This window comes from Physella acuta, unplaced genomic scaffold (assembly GCF_028476545.2).
Source record: "Physella acuta isolate Inbredline_101_S28 unplaced genomic scaffold, ASM2847654v3 ptg000179l, whole genome shotgun sequence".
Lineage (NCBI taxonomy): Eukaryota > Metazoa > Mollusca > Gastropoda > Physidae > Physella > Physella acuta.
Window position 1 is genome coordinate 282,664 of NW_026731698.1, and position 15,811 is coordinate 298,474.

The following is a 15,811-nucleotide window of genomic DNA, read 5'->3' on the forward strand; positions in this document are numbered from 1 at the left end:
ACGGATATTCTTCTCTGTCAAGGTAAACACAAACACAGCTCTAGTATCTTTAGTTGATTGTTAATGTTTTGTTGTCAACTAAATGTAAGTTACATCTGTATACTGTGATATATATATATATATATATATATATATATATATATATATATATATATATATATATATATATATATATATATATATATATATATATATTGGCTTGTTATACCATTAATTATATTCAAGTAAAATAGTTACTTTGTTGCTCATTAATGCGGCTCACTCAGATTGGACAAACTAGAATAATTAAATAGTGCAGGCTATTTTTATGTATTGAATATTATGTCGGCATATTTTGGATGAGATTTTGGTTGTTATATTTTAATGTGGTTGTTTTTGTTTTTTAGTTATTTGTTTGTTGTGTTTTATCATAACTGAATCGTGGGTAACATTTCCCCCACCCATAAATCACAAATAGACACTCTGGTCTCACGTTGTCTATTATTAACGTTGTGTAGATATTAGTTTGCTCAGGTCTGGTAAACCTCCCTGAACCTACGAAGATGTACCAACGAGGATACATGGATGTGAGAGAATAAAACCATCACAACCATTCTTTCTCTCTTGGTACTCCCCTTACTCCCCTTACATATATATATATATATATATATATATATATATATATATATATATATATATATATATATATGATAAATAACTGAAATAATTATATCAACTTGCTAATTACACAGATAATTTTATTAAGCGTTAATTGATATACATCGGTCAAAACGTAATTAAGAAACAAAAACTTCTAATCAGACACCAGGTACATATATTTTAATGCCTCTCATTTTTCAACTACATGGTGTTTAGTAGTATCCAGTGTTTCTTTTAGATTTTTTTCTTCGGGGATCTGATTATAAATGCCATTCACCCTAAGCATACAATCAAATTCTTGTGTGTTTCCTCCTTGTCATCCACATTTATTTCATCCAGCATATATACTTGAGTCTAAGATAAATCTTATATTGTTAAAAAATGGAAATGTTTTATCGGTAAAGACTATATATTTAAAAAAGTCTTAAGAGTATTTTGGGTTATTAAACTAATCTCGAGAGATATTATGTTTGTGGAACAACATTTATCTCAGTGTAATTATATTTTGATTGAGATTTTTTTAAAGATGCTCAGACACATTTTACTACTAATGTGTGCCTAAGAGAGACCTTAATTATATACCCTGCTATAAATTTGTTATTTTTAAAGTTACATAAATGTAGCACACAGAACGTCGTTTAATGTATCCCAGTCAACCCTAAATACTAGATGTTACATACCAACCACCCAACCTTAAACTAAACTACTAGATATTACATGTTAACTACCCAACCCTGACCTAAACTACTGGATATTATATACCAACCACTCAACCAACCCTGATTTAAACTACTTGATGTTACATACCAACCACACAACCAACACTGATCTAAACTACTGGATAATACATTCTAACCGCTCAATCCTGACGTAAACTACAATAAAAAACAGCATGATTCGCTATAATATGTATTGGATATTTGAATAGTTGAGTATTATAATATACGAGCCGACCCGCGGCGTATCATACGCCGCTATTTAGTTGTTTTATTTTCTACTTTTCAGTAATTCACAATTTGTGAATTCGGCAGTACCAATGCTGCCACTTAATATATTTGCTTTAAAACACTATCAGTAGCTCGTTAAGGACGATACCCCCCCCCCCACCTCATTTCCCCAACCCCTACCCCACCCCCGTGAAAACAGCCTCCTCTTAGTTACCTCCCCTCGTTTCAAACTAAATTATCTGCCCCTATTAACCGTCACTAAACCCGGCTCTACGACTGTAAATATTTAGCGTGAACCACAGCTCACCAGACCATGTAGGGGTTGGGTGGTAGGGATCGCGCTTTCAGCTTGTTTTTTAGCGTCTCCCGGAAGAGAATTATATATATATATAGATATATATATATATATATATATATATATATATATATATATATATATATATATATATATATATATATATATACATTGAAGAAAATCATTGTGTGCATGACGTTGTTCAATAATTTCTCTTTATAGGAAAAGTGGACAACGCATGTGGATGTGAAAGTGACCTGCTCCTGTGTGTTAAAGTATGTTCTAGCCATCTTTAACTATGTTAATGGATGTTACACACAATTCACTAATCCTACTTTTGTCTCAACTTTTTTTGCTGGCCGTACAAATAAAATAAATGAAACTGATAAAGTAACGAAATAATATATACATTTTAATATTTATAATGAGATTCCAAGGCTGCTAACATCAGTTTAGTGTCTTTGTAAAGATATTTCTTTTCAGACACAGCTAGACACCCAGTCAAAATTTTACAACTGTAAACTACATCATCTATAGTAGTGTATTACATGATGTAACTTTGACTGAAATTGTCATTATAGCTTTTTTAAACCTTTAAATGTAATTGTCAAGTTAAAGATTTTTTAGCTGCATATTAGTACAAGTTAGGTAACCCTTAACTAATAATTATACTATTTAAACATTTTATAGTCACGATTCATATAGGATAAGAACAATCTCAACCACCCCATTTGAAACTAATTTACAGATGTATTTTGTAAATACACGAGTATTAGTTGTTATAAAATTTGTGAATTTAATATAACTTTCAGGCTATTTCAACATCGAAATCATGGAGGCTCGCCTTTCGTGGGACGGCTAACATTGGAATTCCCGTCCTCCCTGCTTATATGAACGGTACTGGCGTTCCAGAGAATGTTGACCCCAGATGTAAAACAGTAGGTGGTGAAATATCACAAATGTAATTTTATGTAACCGGGTTAGTGGTCTAGTGTCCAAAAATGAGGTAGGCTTAGTTGGGTTGATTAGGCTCATGGTTGCTCTACTGAGAAGTCCCTATCTCAAATCCCCCGGGGAGATAAGTCTCTATTGCTAGAACAGCAAGCCATCTAGGAGAGAAAATTCCAAAATCACACAACTGCTACGTCATAGTTTAACTTTGGGTGGACAAAGGCTATGGAAGAAAGAAAAACAAGCTGAAATCTGAGTCATTGTTGTTACGATCGCCGTCTGACAGACGCAGAACAGGCGAACGCCCCGGGTTCGTTTAATGTAGTTAGACAGAAATACCCATGGACAGAATGAGCACACCTGCATCTACGTGGGCTTGTTAAAACAGTCTAGGGGAACTAACACATAGGAAAGATGAAACTCAACTTAGGTTAAACTGAAAACCACTATTTAATTTGTGAACAAGTATGTACAATAGACACTAAGTCAACACCAAAGTATAATTCATTAAAAGCAATAAATAAACCACAAAAAATCACTTACAGATAACTCAAAGATACTGAAATATATCTAACAATTAGTTAGATATCAAAGTCACAGGTAAGGCCTTGGTGAAATAACACACCTCAATACAATATCATAAACACTGGAATGACCATACAACTTGGTGAAATAACACACCTAAACAATATCTCATAAACACTGGAGTGGCCAACAACTCCTATGGCGAGGAACTTAAATATATCACCACGAACTGAACATTTCAAATAAAACCTCACACACACACACACCGCACTGTGTCTCCCGGGGTCTAGGTCAAAGTCCTTCTAGACTTCTCGTGTCGAGTTTATATCTAGGATCAAAACCAAGGGAGGTTACTGTAATGTTGTAAGGCCATTGGTCGAGGATCGGTTAAGGATATTCAATGCCATAAGACCATTGACCGAGGATCTAATAAGGATTAAAATCCAAATCACATGACGTGACAGTGTTCAGTTGACCGAGGAGATCAGGTGAACTAACAACTCTCCCAAGGTCAATTACATAACTCAAGCAAACTAAATAATATACATAAAGAAAAGACATAAGTAGGTCACATCCCCTCCCTTTTAGAGAGGCAGATTTGTTTCACAAAAAAGGCAATAACTATATGGAACAAATCTGACATAAAAAATGTCTAATTAAAGTAACTAACAAAATACCTAAGAAAATACCTAAGTAGGTAACAGTGTTGACAAGAAATACTTAATTGCGTTGGAGGAAATACCGTCAAATATTTCAGTTAAGAAGATTGAAAAAGTTTTTTAAAAAATACATTTAAAACGTTTACAGTTCAACTCTTCTCAAGAAGAGGTTAGCGTCTATGTCCAGATCTCTGGTATAGTGTTTTAAATATTTTCGTTTCAGGTGAAGAAACCTTGGAACTGCGCCAGCCACTACAGGAACGATGAAGTGTTTGACAACTGGAATAATGTTAGTGAGGTCGCTTTCGTCGTCTACTCAAACTACACCGTCGTCAAAGAAATTTTGTTCGACGCCGTGGGTTCAACTTACATGAACTGGTTTGACAAGTCCAGGGTCAAGTTTTCATCCTGGGACAGCCTCAACACAGCCACCACTAATTTCTTTTCCATCAAAGGAGAGACTCGGTTTAATGAGGCGATATCAAGAACGTTTTTTATCAACAGAGAATACGCCGGTTGTCCAGCAGACGCGGGCTGGTTTCTGGCCATTGACATGGCCAACGGAAAATGCGGTTGGGAGAAATTTACCACTTTTCCGGTCTTCAAATACGCCGACAGCTACCACGAGGAGAATTGGACCAATGGGAAAGTTGCTTATGCTGACGTCATGGCCGTCTATGTTAACTGCTAGACCCAGTAATGTGTCTCCACTGATGTCAAGAAACTGACCAACCCTTTGGGCATTGGACGGCATGAGAACTATCGTTTATAACAATAAATGTTATTTCTCACTTCATGCCTTGTTGAATGTCATTATTTTCACAAAAATTTAATTTTGAAATATTTACCTTATATTGTTCTTAGAGTATTATAGATAGGGAAAATTCCGTGTCTTTTTTTTAATTGTCGAAAAGCATTGAAGAAAGAGTATACCTAAACTAACAAAAGTAATAAGTTGGGGAGGCTAATACGAACTTACAGCACAACATGTGGCGAGCGAAACTATCGCAAAAATGAAGGACATATATTTCAAGGCTAAGTTAACTTATCACTCGACCCACTTGCTCAATATGCGAAAACCACTTAAAAATCCAACACACTTTAACTATGTAAAAATAATGGGGTTTTATTAGTAAAGTCCTTTCATTAAGTCTTAATTGATCATCCACTATTAGCAATATAGATATTGTTCTTACTTCCCTCCCCCATTTAATTAAATGTTTGACAACGTGGCACATATAGAAATGTGCGCATCAACAAATACTGTCATAGCAAAGTTTTGTTTTTTTTGTTGTTCTGATTTTTATAGATATTTTTGAATATTCAGACATAACTTAAGTCTCTAGTTAAATGGTTGCAACACATGATCCAAGCAGGATCCAGGAAGACTAAACTAATTTTTACTTTCTCGTACATACGAAGTATAGAGAAAGTATTGTAATCGTGCAAAAAAACATCGAGATTTTTACAAATCTCGACGTTTTACACCTCACTGATACGGAAAAACATAATTTTGCAATCGTGTCCGTATGTCTGTGTGTGTGTGTCTGTGTGTCTGTGTGTAAACACGATAACTTGAGTACCGTTACAGCTAGGTTGATGAAATTTCATATATATGTATTTTATCAAAATCGTAGATCCTGATCAACTTTTGAGCGATTTCCGATAACCGGAAGTGGTACTTTTCCTACTTTTATTTTTTTAAAAGCCTATAACTTGAGTACTATTTCAGATAGATAAATGAAATTTCACATGTAAGTAAAAGATCTAATTCTCTACCTTTTGTCTACCTTGAGAAATTTCCGTTGAGGGGAATTATTAATTTACGCTATTTCCGATTTCTCAAAAAACGCATGTAAATTTATAAAGTACTCATAATATTGGTGTGCAATTCTTTTTATTTTACGAGATTCCATTCTATTATAAAAAGTTTAAGTAATTAAAAATGGATTACAAATATTGTTTATGTCCTGAGTTGCCATCCCTCGTATTTTTATATTAGAATATTCGAGAAAGTTTAGGGGAGATCACTCCCGGTTTATTTTAGTCTCAGATGCTATTACAAAATGTAAAAAAGTAATTAATTTGTTATCTGTAAGCTCGCGAACTACACATTGAGGAAAATAAGCCATAACTATACCCAATAACACAATGGTTTATCTAGTGGGGTAAAAAAATAATTCTAAAGCTACATATTCCATCAGGTAACATTACTTCCTAGTAGATAAGCTCCGTTCTATTTAGTTTTACTGCTTTTTGTCAGGCACTTGAGCGGTGTGAGTTCATTAGCGATGTGTCAACAAGTCTATCTATAAAAGTCCGGTGCTTAATGTTGTTTTTTGCTCCTGTTCAGAGGCTGGACGTTAGTGGAAACTTGGAGGTGCCAAAAGAGAAGACAAAATGGGGGAAGTGCAGTATTTTATATGCATCTTCTTGGCTCTCTTTGTGCATCCGTCTAAAGGTATGTATGTGTATGTCTAGTGAGACGTCTTTGCTGGTGACTACGTATGTGCTGGTGACTTTTCGCACGACAGAGCTTCAATTGGCGTCTATAAAACAGAATCCTTAGCTTAGTACCACTCAACCATACAGTTAGTAATATCGCCTTGCTGTTATTCCATACAATTTCTTTCTCTTGACCGATTATAACATTGTTTTTTTTTTTTAAATTTTATCACCGTTTTGTTGACTCGATCGTTGCTGTGCTTGGAGGTATCAGTACGTGTAGGATCGATTTGAGATGTTTTTTCACATACCATTTCAGCTCTAGAATTTACCTACAGCAAACAGACGGCAACAGATAAAAATAGCAACGTCTGCGGCCATATCCGCTGTGTCCAGACCGTCAATGACGACATTATGTCCATATGGAAGCTCCAGATCTTCGACATCGCTTTGAACGGGTCGGTGCTGGCTACGGTGACAGCAATAAGGAAAGCTGTCCAAACGTCAGGCGAGTTTGTCCTGGTGTCTCGTACATTCAACAAGCAGCAGGCAGCGCTGACCCTTGGGCTGACCAGGGACGCCGACTGCATACGAGGGTCGTTCATGTGTGAGGTGGGGTACATCGATCACGTGGGCAACAGGCAGACAGATGTCGCAATCGTTAGAGCCAGTTCTGCAGCGTCCTCTGGTGGCGGCTGTGGGCATGAGGTGTCCTCGGGTGTTGAGGTGTTACAGAGAAGTCTCTCGAGGATGTTGACAACAAAGCTGGAAGAAATCAACAACACAATGGGGCAATATGTCAAGGTTATTATTCATGTTTATCTGTGTTTATGTGATAAATATATTTAGAGATACGTATTTAATTTAAAATGAATTGGATAATACATAAGTAAATAAAATATATGCATATTCTTTTAAAAATTAAATTATTTTTAATGGGCACCGCGAAGGCGTTTTTTGCTGTACATTTTTAGCCCTTTCTTTTATTTATTTATAACTAGTCACCGACTGTCGTCCTTATTTTACTGCTATAATCATGTTAGTTTTCTTTTGTTTCTGTAAACTGTGTTGAACTCGATTACGATTTTGCTGATACAGCAATCTAAAGAACGTTTAACTATCTTTTCTATGTTTTTATTTTTCATGTTTCTTTTTGGAGAGGCTGATTTATGCCCCGTAGAGAATTATAAAAATTTCTGGAATTCAGATTAAGCTTGTGCGTCATTTAATCCGCACAGAGGGAATGTCTTGACTACAGATTAAATTATCTTCTGTCATTTAGTTGTACAAAAAGAGTGTCTTAACAACAGATTCCGTAGTCCCTGTCGTTATTTAGTCTGTACAGAACCAGTGTCTGAACTACAGATTAAATTGTGTCTAGTCATTTAGTCCGTACAGAACGAATGTCTGACCTACAGATTAAATTGTGTCCCGTCATTTAGTCCGTACAGAACCAGTGTCTGAACTACAGATTAAATTGTGTCTAGTCATTTAGTCCGTACAGAACGAGTGTCTGACCTACAGATTAAACTGTGTCCCGTCATTTAGTCCGTACAGAATGAATGTTTAAATCCCGACAAAAACATGAAGAGAGAGTGGAGGCTGGCGTTCCGTGGGACAGCTGGGGTAGGCAAGTCTGTGTACCTGGCCTACAAGGACGGTGTGGGGATACCCGCGGAGGTGGAGGAGGGATGTAAGCAGGTCGGTTTACTCTCATTGTTCGCTGTCATTGTTCGCCGTCATTGTTCGTTGACTTTGTTCGCTGCCACTATTAGCTGTTACTGTTTGCTGTCATTGTTTGATGTCATTATCTGTTTTCATTGTCTGTTGTCATTGTTTGATGGCCAGCTGTAGTTGTCACAAAGGTCTCCACGATCTTTCCTGTTTTACTATACTATTTGCATTGTTGCCTTTTCTACAGAGTCGTAAAACAACTTGAATCCTAAAGATGGGTGAAATATAGACAGTAAAAATACAGTCAATAATTCGTTTTTGACGTGACATTTATTGTATTTAAAATTTCTTGTCGAAAAGGTTATAAAATATTTTATAAAAATGTGTTTAGTTAGAAAACACTAAAAATGTGTATTTGATTGTATCTTTTCTATCGGTGTAGGTAGCAGCACCATTGCCTTGCACAAACCACTACAGAAACAACGCCGTCATGGACAACTGGTCCGGGATTTCCGAGGTCGCTTTCGCAGTTTATAAAAACAATGTCAAGGTCAAGCAAGTTATCTTTGATGGCAGAGCGACTAACTACATGAGCTGGTTTGATAGAGCAAGAATACAAGACTCTTCCTGGATAGATTTGAGGACCACTGGCGCCAATGTGTTCAGTATTGTTGGTATTGAAAACGGTTCCCATAGGAGGAGAATGTACATGAATCACGTACACAATGCATGTCATGGTGATTATGGCTGGTTCGCTGCCATCGACAACACACATGGCGGCTGTCCATGGGAAAATAATCTTGCGTTTCCGGTGTTTAAGTATTCGACCTTGGACCGTGTGACCAACTGGATCAGCAATGTCGACACGGCTGACTTCATCGCCATCTTTGTCCGTTACTTCAGCGTACCCTGATCAAGTTCATCGTCTAAAATATTAAAAATTAAATAACAAAAGTTCTTTTTGTAAAAACTCATCAAAGGTTTAGTAAATAAATATGGGACTGAAATTTTTATTTTCATTTGCGCTTTTGATCCAAAAATGTATTTTTATTAAAAAATCAGTAGAGAACGTAAATAAAAACTTATAGTAATTCATTAAGGGTTTTTCTTTGTATTGTACTAATATTTAGTATGTTATTTAACCAATAACTGCCTTACATACTGAATTACAGATTTTTTAAAAGCATTATTAAATTATATATTTAAACACAACCCGCAATAACTCGTTATATCCATCGGCAAGCTGTATTGACGCATTCAGTGCACGTTTATCACCTACCACAATTGTGGAGTAGAAAACGCCTTAGCGACCAACCATCTACAAGGGGCGTTGCGTGGCGATGACACGAGCGATCGGCTACACTACCGCAAGGGAACCGGGTGCGTCAGCTTGTTCGGTTTAGTCATATTATGCGGTGGCCCACTTTGTACTTATTGTAGGGTGGTCATTAAAACTAATTTACTTGCCCTTAAGTTAAAATCGGAGCCCGGGATTCTCCAGGTCACCTGTATGACAGGTCGACTGCGGGGGCTTCTGGTTAAACCCAGGCAACGATTATAGTAGCTCTCAGTATCCAAAGTGCATGGCTTGCTCCCTTTAAAATAATCGTAGATGCAATAAAACTCACGGAGTATCCGGTCCGGATACGGTCAGTATTATAAATTGTTGAAATAATTATATCAGATAGTAAGAGAAGAGGATAACAGAAAAGGAAATTTAAAAAAAAAAACGCACACCAATCCTCACGACACCATAAAGTACTAACCAAATTAAACACAAGACCAACACCCCGCTACCTTACAAATCACAACCCACACCTCACACTACTAATCACATGATTACATCCCAATCACTTATTTCACGCCGTTAACAATACACCACAGCCTATTCCACTACACCAAGATCCACATATAATCATTCAACAACACACACATCACACACACTGAGTAGATCAACCTTCACACCAACACACTTCACATATATAAATGTACACATGTCGATACACGCGTTAAACTGCTTGATGCAAATCTGTTAAAAACAATATAAACTCTTTCAAAATGGATTCTTATACAAACTCTTAAAATTGAAATTAATAGATTCGATTACAAAATCTTACTATTGCTGTAAACAGTTGTGCTACATCTACTTAGCTGTATCTAAGCAACTACCTTTAACAGTATAGAAAATGTTCTAACTAAATCATCTAGTGTCAGTGTACCCCCTTAGCTGGTCTCTAGGTCTTTCTTAATGAGGAAATTGTGGGGGAAACAATGTGCTGGTTTATTTCTATAAAATACAACACTGTACACTGCCAACATATAAGGCCTTGTCATGATCTACGCTCCTGTTTCACCTAAATAGAATTACACGTCACTAGAACAATGTATTGAGAGGGGGGGGGGAAACAAAAAAACAAATGAACAAACGACCAAACACATAGTTTACTTAATCACGAGCACATGTATTGTACAATGAGTGTCGAATTCCATATTACAAGAAGATTACTGGATTTTACATTATTATTGAAGTTCTCTACAGATAAGCACACTTTATCTAGCAAAACAATAAACAAGCATGCCAAATAACCATTTAATGCAGACTATAAAATGTGACGAGGATTAAGTATTATTCAACGCTGGGTGGTTCTATATTACAAACGCTGACAAACTGCTAGTACTGAAAGCATAGGATTTATTATGTCCTGCCGGTTGGGACAATATACTGCATATCTTTTAATGTTGTTCTACAATAGAATTCCGTGATATTTTTTATCATGGTCTTATCTGCCTTATGTGCATCCGCTGGATGAGTAGATTAATCCCATGCTACAGTCACTGTGGCTTATATAAATCCATATAAATCTCTTGCTTAAACCTCTATGGTTTAATATATGTAAGCCCTAACAGGGGGGTGGTGTCTAATCTAATCCCTAGGCTTTTAATAAACTATTGGGTCAATCCACATCTGCATAAACCCAGACTGGTTAAACTCAAATCTTAGTCTCATTTAGTCTAAAATAAAACAAAAGATGATCAACTGATTAAATTTATTGTCTTAATAAAACAATTTAACCAATAAAAGAGATTCAGATCGTAAACGTATTTATGAAATTTTATAGCCCCCCCCCCCCCTCCCCCCAACTGAAATAAATCTACTCAAGCTATTGATATTTTAGAAACCAGTAGTAGAATAACGTACCACAGTTTGATTTGTGGAGGTCACTCAAACAATGAAAGAAATCCAATAATAGGACATTATTCTTATCTGTGAAAAACAAATGAACAAACGACCAAGCACATAATTTACGTAATCACTAGCACATGTATTGTACAATGAGTGTCGAATTCCTTATTACAAGAAGATTACTAGATTTTATATTATTATTTAAGTTTTCTACAGATAGGCACACTTTATCTAGCAAAACAATGAACAAGTATGACAAATAACCATTAGTCCAGTACCACTTCCACTTCAAATGTTTAAATTTTTATAACAACCTGTGCATACTAGGTAATCCGTAATATTTGAAAATTTGTTCAACTAACGTAAACTGTACTCAAATTATTAGCTTTACAAAAAATACACAAGTCGAGGAAGTGGCGCTTACGTTTACCGGAAATCGCTCAAAATTTTAAAGAAAACTACAAATTTATAAAATACTTACATCTGAAATTTCATCAGCATAACTAAAAAGGTACTAAAGTTATTGTGTTTACATACAGACAGATATACAGACAAATTTGCTAAATTAAGTTTTTCCTACACAGGGAGGTGTAAAACGTAGAGATTTGTGAAAATCTCGATGTCTTTTTTTTTCGCACGATTAAAACACTTCCGGTTCACATTGTATAGACAAAAGTAAAAATAAAACAGTTCTTTTGACAACACGCCCTCTCCACGCCACTTCCCCCCACCCACCTCTCTCCGTACCTCCCTGCAGATGCGCCAATGCCATAATATCACACCACTAGATAAAAATTAATAATTGCTTTTTAAAAATAATACTTACGTATAAAAGTAAGCACTTACGTTAATAGGCACATGTCCAACCACAATGACAAGACTACAGCCACAATTTCTACAAACCACAAGACTACAAAAGACGCTCGCCATGAAGTTGTTGACGTTTCTAGCCGTGGTAGTCACGGACATTCTTCTCTGTCAAGGTAAACACAAACACAGCTCTAGTCTCTTGAGTTGGTTGTTGATGTTTTGTTGTCAACTAAATGTAATTTACATGTGTATACTTTGATACATATATATATATATATATATATATATATATATATATATATATATATATATTGGCTTGTTATACCATTGATTATATTCAAGTAAAATAGTTACTTTGTTGCTCATTATTGCGGCTCACTCTGATCGAACAAACTAGAATAGTTAAATAGTGCAGGCTATTTTTATGTATTGAATCTTATGTCGGCATATTTTGGATGAGATTTTGGTTGTTATATTTTGTTGTGGTTTTTTTTTTGTAGTTATTTGTTTGTTGTGTTTTATCATAACTGAATCGTGGGTAACATTTCCCCCACCCCTCAATCACAAATAGACACTCTGGTCTCACGGTGTCTATTATTAACGTTGTGTAGATATTAGTTTGCTCAGGTCACGTAAACCTCCCTGTACCAACGAGGATGCATGGATGTGCAAGAATAAAACCATCACAACCACTCTTTCTCTCTTGGTACTCCCCTTACATATATATATATATATATATATATATATATATATATATATATATATATTATTTTATTAAGCGTTAATTGATATACATCGGTCAAAACGTAATTAAGAAACAAAATAACTTCTGATCAGACACCATGTACATATATTTTAATGCCTCTCATTTTTCAACTACATGGTGTTTAGTATCAAGTGTTTCTTTTAGACTTTTTTCTTCGGGGATCTTATTTTAAATGCCATTCACCCTAAGCATACAATCAAATTCTTGTGTGTTTCCTCCTTGTCATCCACATTTATTTCATTCTGCATATATACTTAAGTCTAAGATAAATCTTATATTGTTGAAAAATGGAAATGTTTTATCGGTAAAAACTATATATTCAAAAGTCTTAAGAGTATTTTGGGTTATTAAACTAGTCTCGAGAGATATTTTGTTTGTGGAACAACCTTTCTCTCAGTGTTATTATATTTTGATTAAGATTTTTTTTTAAAGATGCTCAGACACATTTTACTATTAATGTGTGCCTAAGAGAGACCTTAATTATATACCCTGCTATAAATTTACATAAATGTAGCACACAGAACGTCGTTTAATGTATCCCAGTCAACCCTAAATACTTGATGTTACATGCTAACCACCCAACCTTGAACTAAACTACTGGATGTTATATACCAACCACTCAGCCAACCCTTATTTAAACTACTTGATGTTACATACCAACCACACAACCAACACTGATCTAAACTACTGGATAATACATTCTAACCGCTCAATCCTGACGTAAACTACTATAAAGAAACAGCATGTTTCGCTATAATATGTATTGAATATTTGAATAGCTGAGTATTATAATATATTAAAGAATATCATTACAGGAAAAGTGGACAACGCATGTGGATGTGAAAACGACCTGCTCCTGTGTGTTAAAGTATGTTCTAGCCATTTTTAACTATGTTAATGGATGTTACACACAACCCACCAATCCTATTTTTGTCTCAGCTTTTTTGCTGGCCGTACAAATAAAATAAATGTAATTGATAAAGTAACGAAGTAATATATACATTTTAATATTTATAATGAGATTCCAAGGCTACTAACATCAGTTAAGTGTCTTTGTAAAGATATTTTTTTAGACACAGCTAGACACCCAGTCAAAATTTTACAACTGTAAACTACATCATCTATAGTAGTGTATAACATGATGTAACTTTGACAGCTCAAATCGTTATTATAGCTTTTTAAAATCTTTAAATGCAATTATCAAATTAAAGTATATTAGTACAAGTTAGAAGCTGAAAGAAAACTCAGCCCATTCCATGACTGATACAGTAGCATGATATTTTATCTAACCAATACATGTTAAAGAGTGGCGTAATAGTTTGCAAAATTTGACATTTAAGTGAACACGTAACCCCTTAACAAGTAATTTTACTATTTAAACATTTTACAGACCTGATTCATATAGGATAAAACAACCTGAACAACCCCACTGAAACTAATTTTCAGATGTATTTTGTAAATACACGAGTATTAGTTTGTTTTAAAATTTGTAAATTGAATGTAACTTTCAGGCGATTTCAAAATCGAAATCATGGAGGCTCGCCTTTCGTGGGACGGCTAACATTGGAATTCCCGTCCTCCCTGCTTATATGAACGGTACTGGCGTTCCAGAGAATGTTGACCCCAGATGTAAAATGGTAGGTGGTGAAATATCACAAATGTAATTATATGTAACCGGGTTAGTGGTCTAGTGTCCGAAAATGGGGTAGGCGTTGTTGGGTTGATTAGGCTCATCGTTGCTCTACCGAGAAGTACCTAAATCAAACCCCCGGGCAGATGAATTTCTATAGCTAGGATAGCAAGCCATCTAGGAGAGAAAATTCCAAAATCACACAACTGCTACGTCATAGTTTAACTTTCGCTGGGCAAAGGCTATGGAAGAAAATCCAGAAAGAAAAACAAGCTGAAATCTGATTCAGTGTCGACAAGAAATACTTAATTGTGTTGAGAGAAATACCGTCAATCATTTCAGTTAAGAAGATTGAAAAAGTTAAAAAAATATACATTTAAAACGTCTACAGTTCAACTCTTCCTCAAGAAGAGGTTAGCGTCTATGTCCAGATCTCTGGTATAGTGTTTTAAATATTTTCTTTTCAGGTGAAGAAACCTTGGAACTGCGCCAGCCACTACAGGAACAATGAAGTGTTTGACAACTGGAATAATGTTAGTGAGGTCGCTTTCGTCGTCTACTCAAACTACACCGTCGTCAAAGAAATTTTGTTCGACGCCGTGGGTTCGACTTACATGAACTGGTTCGACAAGTCCAGGGTCAAGTTTTCATCCTGGGACAGCCTCAACACAGCCAACACTAATTTCTTTTCCATCCCAGGCCACATTCTATATGATACTCCGGTATCGAGATCATTTTTTATCAACGGGATCTACGGCGGTTGCAGCTTAGACGTGGGCTGGTTTGTGGCCCTAGACATGGCCAAAGGATATTGTGACTGGGAGAAGGTTCCGACATTTCCGGTCTTCAAATACGCCGACAGCTACCACGAGGAGAATTGGACCAATGGGAAAGTTGCTAATGCTGACGTCATCGCCGTCTATGTCAACTGCTAGACCCAGTAATGTGTCTCCATTGATGTGAAGAAGCTGACCAACCCTTTGGACACTGGACGGCATGAGAACTATCGTTTATAACAATAAATGTTATTTCTCACTTTATACCTTGTTGATTGTCATTGTTTTAACAAAAATTTAATGTTGAAATATTTACCTGTAAACATTCCGTGTCCTCTTTATAATTTCCAAACAGCATTGAAGAAAGAGTGTACTTAAACTAACAAAACAAACTAAGTAGTATGGGGGGAGGGCGAATAAAAACATACAGCAAAACTTGTAGACAGCGAAACACTTGCTTGATTGGAGTTTATATACTGCAAATATTCCTTAACTTATCACTCACCCCGC

General features: G+C 35.7%; 2 protein-coding genes across 2 annotated transcripts; both read left to right on the forward strand.

Moving 5' to 3' along the window:
* Positions 1 to 6,365: 6,365 nt before the first annotated feature.
* Positions 6,366 to 9,230, forward strand: LOC131936502 (uncharacterized). The gene is made up of 4 exons (XM_059293513.1): positions 6,366 to 6,477; positions 6,781 to 7,265; positions 8,010 to 8,162; positions 8,578 to 9,230. Exons 1-4 carry the CDS (start codon positions 6,417 to 6,419, stop codon positions 9,046 to 9,048), a joined length of 1,170 nt encoding a protein of 389 aa, XP_059149496.1. The 5' UTR covers positions 6,366 to 6,416; the 3' UTR covers positions 9,049 to 9,230.
* Positions 9,231 to 12,198: 2,968 nt separating this feature from the next.
* Positions 12,199 to 15,514, forward strand: LOC131936503 (uncharacterized). Its single transcript, XM_059293514.1, has 4 exons — positions 12,199 to 12,302; positions 13,711 to 13,763; positions 14,407 to 14,532; positions 14,993 to 15,514. Exons 1-4 carry the CDS (start codon positions 12,248 to 12,250, stop codon positions 15,458 to 15,460), a joined length of 702 nt encoding a protein of 233 aa, XP_059149497.1. The 5' UTR covers positions 12,199 to 12,247; the 3' UTR covers positions 15,461 to 15,514.
* The last annotated feature ends 297 nt before the right edge of the window (positions 15,515 to 15,811 follow it).

Coding starts and splice junctions, on each gene's coding strand:
- LOC131936502 (XM_059293513.1), top strand. CDS start 6,417: ATGGGGGAAGTGCAGTATTTTATATGCATCTTCTTGGCTCTCTTTGTG. Junction 6,478..6,780: donor CTTTGTGCATCCGTCTAAAG/GTATGTATGTGT, acceptor ATACCATTTCAG/CTCTAGAATTTACCTACAGC. Junction 8,163..8,577: donor TGGAGGAGGGATGTAAGCAG/GTCGGTTTACTC, acceptor CTATCGGTGTAG/GTAGCAGCACCATTGCCTTG.
- LOC131936503 (XM_059293514.1), top strand. CDS start 12,248: ATGAAGTTGTTGACGTTTCTAGCCGTGGTAGTCACGGACATTCTTCTC. Junction 12,303..13,710: donor GGACATTCTTCTCTGTCAAG/GTAAACACAAAC, acceptor ATATCATTACAG/GAAAAGTGGACAACGCATGT. Junction 13,764..14,406: donor ACCTGCTCCTGTGTGTTAAA/GTATGTTCTAGC, acceptor TGTAACTTTCAG/GCGATTTCAAAATCGAAATC.